Here is a 7,281-nt window from a genome sequence, read left to right as displayed (position 1 = left end):
CAGTGAGTGCTCTCCATCGGACTGCTAAATAAAAGGACCCGGGATTGTTTGTATATCCATGGCCAGATTAATCCTCTAAATCATGTATGTATGTATGTAACCAGTTTTAGGCACTCATCAGTATTTTTCTTACGCATGCACATGACAATCATAATTTGCATAAAGTCATACTGTACAAATCAGCTTGTACTCCTACTGTGGTAGAAGGTATGTAGGTCTATTGAGGTCTCCTGAAGTAGAAGACAGACAGTCAGTGTCTCCCACTGATTACATCACATGTAAAAAAAATACATGAAACTACGAAACTCCCTCCATTATACAGTTAATTTAAAGGTGCTGTATGATATATTTTTCCATAAACTATATCTATAATTGAAGGAAAGTTGACTGTATGTTCAGTTCCCCTCACCTCTGCAAAGTGTTTCAGTCAAGAGCTGATTTTGACTGTATCAGCATGAATTTGGTATACAGCCTTATAGGACAGAAGTACAAATTTCACCATAAATGAGCAGGATTGGTCAAAAAACATGGCCACCATCAATGAAAAAAACTCACAAAGGGTGAGGCTTAGCAGGAAATAGGCCATTACACAAGTTGTCTTGGGGCAATTCTGATTAATCTTAGTGGAGACTTCCGGCATTAAGTCCTGAACATGTGCGGCAAGTTTTGTTCACATTTGATAAAGGGGGGAGCAAATGGCGTGACTTTGACTTCATACACTGTAATGATAAAACAAGTTTGTGATTGGTCTCACTCCTTCTTTAAACAAAATTAAACCAACTGAAGTGACTTTGTTCAGCTTTGTGAAGCCAGATCATTGCCCAATGTGGCTTTGGTTTTGGGCAACACAGCTGCCTTCTTCTCGTGGCTGAGAAAGGGCTTGAACCGGGGATTGTCACTTGCAATGTCCATCATTAATTTTAATTATTCAAGGCCTTGTCTGACTCGTCCAGTGGTGAAAGAAATCCTTGAAGCACCAATAAATCCTGCCAATGCAAGTCCAAATTTTGTATGGATACCTGGTGGTGTGAGAGACCTGTCTCCTAATAAGCTTGACTGGAGAGATTTTGGTAATGGTTCAGACAACCAATATTTTGACTAACTGTTTCTAGAAAGGGGAACAAAAGAACAATTCTTCATTAAATGAACAAAAGTGCCTGCTTCTGACCAGAACCTCAAACAGTGACTGTCATGCATGGTCCCATTCTCTTAACTTAAACTGGTGTATAATAACAGTCTACCTATATATCATTTTGTTGTGTGTAAATTTGCCCACTGCATCTTTAACAGGCCACCTGGCATCACTGGCCACTTTGTTTTTTCTGTATATTTTCTTTTTCTTTTCTTTTTTAAATTCAGAAAAAAAAAAACTCCACTCACTTGTATATATTATCTATAGTGTGTTGATATCTTTGGGAGTATATTATTTTTTCTATATCTATTCTGTATTACATTTTATATACTTGTGCTGTGTATTCTAGTTTATCTTCATGTAAAGTGAAGCGTAACTTTAATTTAATTTAAATTAAGGGATAATGAGTGATGATGTTTACCATTATTTATGACCCAGAATCCTTTGTGCAATGAAAAAGACATACCCAGGGTCACGTGATATTGTCACTGAAGCGGAAATGAAAGTTCACTAGCGACAGCAGCGGAGCACAGCTAAAAAAGGTACGGGAAAGATTACATTAAAGCCCTATTCATCAGTGTTTCAGTGAATGTATCGTATTCTGATAGGAACCACGTAACTACCAACGCTGTTTTACTTGTTGTCAGGTGATTAGAACAGGTTTTATCGGCATGTCCTTTTACAAAATCCCCCTACGAAGCTTGCTCGCTAACAGTTAGCTTCTTCTGGGTGAAGTTAGCTACAATTAGCCACATCAGACCGGAAATGTTGCGACTTGCCCTTCAAAATAATGGTCACAGTTGTGATATACAACATTTTGTAGAGCTACGTAATGCCCTTTTAACAGTAAAAAATCGCTTCAAAATGTAGTGTTTTGTTTCCTGTGTGCATTGTAGTAGATGTACCACGTTGCAAAATAACAGTATTTGCCAGCAGAGTTGTAGTTGGAAAAAATGACCGGAAGTTAGTATTTTCTTTGCCGTGCTTGACAGTGATGCATAGAAATACCTTGATCATCTTCCGTATTTGTGTTTCGTGCGCAGTAGCCAAGGGTATTTAAATACGGGGACAATGAAATGTGTTCAACAATGACAGTTACATTTGTGTTAGTCTGTATGAAGTTTAGCCAGCATCCCCTGAGTAGCGAATTTCGTTAAGGCTGCGCAGCCGGTCAGCTTGTTCCACAAGGTTGATGGAAGATGCTGTGCGCTTTTGTTGTGATTGCTGCGATCTGATTGTCTACAGCCCAGAGACAGACCTCAGGTGGTCATTTGGTTAATACAGCTCGTACAGTAATAGGTCGCTTTGTTTATGGCTTGGTCACATCTGACCATGCATCACTGGGTTTTGTCTGGTCTCACACTGAGATGCCAACAGCAGTCACCTTGGTGGGGCAGCAAGTAACGATAATAGGATGACATCCCCTCCACAAACCAGTTTTAGAGTTAGGGCATTTACTTAGTATACAAAATGAAGATCAGTATTAACAACAGCCCCAGACTAGAGATGCAGAGTTGTGCTGCGCACTGTCCTTGCATATGCAGTCCCTTTTGCATTCAGTCCAGCAGGCTACATCTCTGACTTTGCTCAAGGTGATGTTGATAGGCTCTGATCAAAGTCTTGGCACTTGGAACACATTTTTACCTTTTTTTAGAAATTTATTTGGCCAGGCTGCTAATTATACTTATAATATATGTTGCTGTTTTTTTAAAGGGATGTTCGATTGTTGCAATGAAGTGACAATATGTTGTAATATTGCGTGTGTGTGGTTGCGTTTCAGAGCTGTGAGGTCATGGCAGCTGCCAGCGTGAGCAGACCTGGCGGTGCCCAGACCACTGAAAAGTCTCAGTTGATCTTAAAAGGTAATGATGTGTTTTTTGTCATCTCATTGACTAACTGGGACACACTAATACAAATAATGGCATGGCATTTCCTTCCTAAGTGAGGATGAAACAGAAGAGATCCCCATACTGCAGTGTTGCACCCACAATGTGTGTGTTCTATCTCAGAAATTCCCACCAATGGAATAAAAACTTCAGCCATGGTGGCTCTGCACATAAGGCAGCATGTTATCCTCTGTCCTGTCTTTCCATCATAACATGAAAATATCCTCTCTGTATGGCGCACAAACTTGTCAAACCCTTTTCTCAGTTATAGGAACTTCCTTTTTAAAAATAATGAGTCAGCCTGACACCCCTCAGACTATGTTCCTCCTGCCAATTTTGCACTTATTACTGACGGTCAGAAGGCCATAACCTCTCTCTCATTGTTCACCCAGCAAACATGCTGTTCAGACAGGGTGTGCAGCAGTTTCACAGCAATTATAAAATGGGAAGGTTATGAGGACAAATCAGATTGTGTCAAATACATTTTATTTGTGTATATTGTATTTTGACTGTCAATTATACTTGCCTGACTTTTTACAACCACCGTGAGGTGTTGTGAACACCACCTATCATTGCTTGTACAGTAAAGTGTGGCCAGTTGTTTCTCAGTCAGACGTGAATCCCTGGTGATTGAAGTTGATTAACTGCTCAGATCAGATTTCTTTCTCTTTTTTTCTGGGTGTGTTCAGAATGATTTAGTGTTTCCGTTACAATACAGCGCAAACAAGTCACCACTTTGAACTGACCTGCATGTGCAAAGTACCATTGATAAAGGTGTAACATCCAGGCTTTCAGTTTCACTGCTTGAGTTTCTGTTCGTATTAAAACAACATCCCAAACAGTTTTGTGGCCTCACACATGTTTGTCCAACAGCTGTACACCTCCATCACAGCTGTTGCCTGTACAAAGGAATGACAAATGTTGCATCAGATTACTGCAAAATTTGCATGAATTTCTGATGAATTTTCAGGTTTAGGAACACACCAAAGATCAAAGTAAGAATGGAAAATATCCGATTCGGGTTTTTTTTTTTTTTTTCTCACAGTATCTTTAAAAAAGAGCAAGTCTGCGTCACTTACAGTATGAGGGGCGAAATGCAGATTTATTCCACTCTTATCTGCAGGGTGAAATTATTAAATATGAATGTAGAGTGATAATGAAAATCAACCATGCTGGTCTGGTGATTACTGTCTCTTGTGCTTCATGCTAACACCTTTGCATACATTATATATAGGCTGATGATAGTATTTTGCATATAATATGTCACCCTGTATTGCCCTTTACGCACATTGTAGTTTTGTGTTTTAACATAAATCAATCCATCCATCCATCCATCCATCCATTTTCATCCGCTTATCCGGGGCCGGGTTGCGGGGGCAGCAGGCCAAGCAAAGCACCCCAGACAGCCCTCTACCCGGCAACACTTTCCAGCTCCTCCTGGGGTACCCCAAGGCGTTCCCAGGCCAGACGAGATATTAAGATTAAGATTAAAGTTCCACTGATTGTCACACACCTGAGTGTGTGAAATTTGTTCTTTGCATTTGACCCATCCCCTGACGGAGCGGTGAGCAGCAGCGGTGCTGCGCTCGGGAATCATGTGGTGATCTAACCCCCCAATTCCAACCCCTGATGCTGAGTGCCAAGCAGGGAGATATGTAATCCCTCCAGCGTGTTCTGGGTCTGCCCCAGCGCCTCCTACCAGTGGGACGTGCCCGGAACACCTCTAGCAGGAGGCACCCAGGAGGCAGCGGCTCTCCTCCAAGCTCCCTCCGGATGTTCGACCTCTTCAGCCTATCTCTGAGGCTAAGCCCAGCCACCCCACAGAGGAAACTCATTTCCACCGCTTGTATCCGCAATCTCATTTTTTGGGTCACTACCCAGAGTTCATGACCATAGGTGAGGGTTGGGACGTAGATGGACCAGTAAATTGAAAGCTTTGCTTTCTGACTCAGCTCCCTCTTCACCACGACGGACCGGCGCAGGGTCCACATCACTGCAGAAGCCGCACCGACCCACCGATCCATGTCACGCTCCATTCTACCCTGTCTCGTGAACAAGATCCCAAGATACTTGAACTCCCTCACTTGAGGCAGTAACTCTCCCTCAAATCGGAGAGGGCAAACTCCTGGTTTCCGACACAGGACCATGGCCTCAGACTTGGAGGTGCTGACTCTCATCCCAACTGCTTCACGCTCAGCTGCAAAACGCTCCAGTGCATGCTGGAGGTCATGGTGTAATGGAGCCAACAGAACCACATCATCTGCAAAAAGCAGGGATGCAATTCTGAGGTCCCCAAACCGGACCCCTTCCTCCCCCAGATGAGCCTTGAGATCCTGTCCATGAAGATAACAAACAGGATTGGTGACAAGGGACAACCTTGGCAGAGGCCAACAGCCACCGAGAACGTGGTCGACTTCACACCAAGTATGCGGACACACCTCTCACTTTGGTCATACAGAGACAGAATGGCTCGTAGCAGGAACCCCAGACTCCCGTAGTACCCCCCACAAGACCCCTCAAGGGACGCTGTTGTAAGCCTTCTCCAGGTCCACAAAGCACATGTAGACTGGATAGGCAAACTCCCACACCCCCTCCAGCAGCCTTGCAAGGGTAAAGAGCTGGTCCACTGTTCCACAACCAGGGAATCTGAGGTTCAACAGTCGGTCGGAGCCTCCTTTCCAACTGAAATGTTTAACATAAACGTTATGTTCAGGGGCGTCTGTGGCTTAGTGGTAGAGCAGGCGCCCCATGTACAAGGCTGAGAAAAAAAAAAAGTTCAAACCTTTCTAGTCAATCGTAAAATGAATACAAGGGCACCAAAGGAATGCGACGGAGAAAAAGCGTTTCTTTGCCCCAAAGGGGGAATACGTCTTGCCAATGATGCGATGCCAATGTGGTTTATGTATACCTTGTCACGTTAAAGACGTTCGGTCAAGCAGCGCAGCACTAGATTTTAAATTCATAATACAAGGAACATATTTCACATGACTTTAGACACGTTTGCAGATTTTTGTAAACATATTTTAAACAATAGCAAAATAATGTATATTCAAAACTTTTCCAAAACATTCTGTTCATTACAAATCATTTCCAAGCCTGGAAAACAGTTTTTCTAATTTCACCTTGGGAACTTTGTTCTATCACCCTTTAAAGGGATACTTTACTACCAGTTTTTAACCTGGTCTGTCTCACCCTGGTGTAGGTGGGCAGATGAACAGTATTAAGGCGCCCCCCTCCGTGCTGCCAGCTGCGGGAACTCCCTGTCTTTCCGCGTGCCAAAATCTGTTGGATGACTGGTTTTGCACCTTTGATGATGTGAATGAGTTCCCAGAGATGGCAGCATGGGGGACTCCTCAACACTGTTCATCTGCACACATTTCCCGCGCTGCAGTGACAGAGATCAAGTTAAAAATCGGCAAAGTATTCCTTTAAGTTATCCAACATGTTAGCAGATTTTTACACATCCATCACATATGGACCATTGTCAGCTTCAAGCCATGGTTTGGCCATCTGACAAGTATAAGTCTAATATTCACTTCTTTTAGCTCTGTTTTGGTCTCCACCAACTCTTGAGACCCCTGACTAGAAGCTACAGGCATGCTTTTCTGGAAACTGCTGCATGCTGTGTCCGAAAACAACCCTGTGAGGGCAGTAAGAGGGAACTGAAACAGTAATGTTGTGGGCCATAAAGAAAAAAAACACAGTGAGCTGAAAGACAATAAAAAGCTCCACAGAGCTGAAGGTAACTGCAGAGTCACGTAATAAAACTATGTGGGTTCATCACAAGACCCAGGTCATATACAAGTGTGATCCATTGTTGCATTTGAAGTATTGATTCAAGCTGCTTTAATACATTTTTATTGGAGATTTATTTGCAAAGACCGCATGCATTGGTGTTTTTAATTGGCAAGACACAGCAATGCACCTAGTCTCATGACTAGGCTGCCGGAAGTTAAGTTAAGAATAAGAAGTGCAATTCCCATGAAGAAGGAGAAGAAGTTTATGCAGGCAAAAACAGTTTTCTTCTTCTTTTATTGGTGTGGCTTCTTTTTGTTGTTTTGCAACGCTGAATGAGTTAGTGCTACTGCCCACGCAGAGGACATCAGCTGAGTAGGCAGTCCTTCAGTGTGGCCGAGGACACGTTAGCATACACACTGCAGAAAGAATGTGACTGTATGTGGCCAAGACCACATCCATACTGCCCCTGTCAGAGACCCCTCAGTCAACTGAGATCGCTTGCAGTCTTTTTTTATTTTTTGCTAA

At 42.9% G+C, this 7,281-nt stretch overlaps 1 protein-coding gene across 2 annotated transcripts in view; it reads left to right on the top strand.

The window, feature by feature from the left end:
- The first annotated feature begins 1,615 nt into the window (after window positions 1-1,615).
- Window positions 1,616-7,281, top strand: part of wwp2 (WW domain containing E3 ubiquitin protein ligase 2) — a 70,777-nt gene continuing 65,111 nt past the window's right edge. For both annotated transcript variants that reach the window (XM_049574883.1, XM_049574882.1), the window contains exons 1-2: window positions 1,616-1,674; window positions 2,913-2,994. In XM_049574883.1, the coding sequence (XP_049430840.1) occupies window positions 2,925-2,994 (70 nt within the window). In that variant the 5' untranslated portion in view covers window positions 1,616-1,674; window positions 2,913-2,924. The remainder of the gene's footprint in view (window positions 1,675-2,912; window positions 2,995-7,281) is intronic.

Source organism: Epinephelus fuscoguttatus, linkage group LG4 (assembly GCF_011397635.1).
Source record: "Epinephelus fuscoguttatus linkage group LG4, E.fuscoguttatus.final_Chr_v1".
Classification (NCBI taxonomy): domain Eukaryota; kingdom Metazoa; phylum Chordata; class Actinopteri; order Perciformes; family Serranidae; genus Epinephelus; species Epinephelus fuscoguttatus.
Note: the sequence above shows the minus strand (reverse complement) of the source record. Positions and strands in the feature narration are given on the sequence as shown.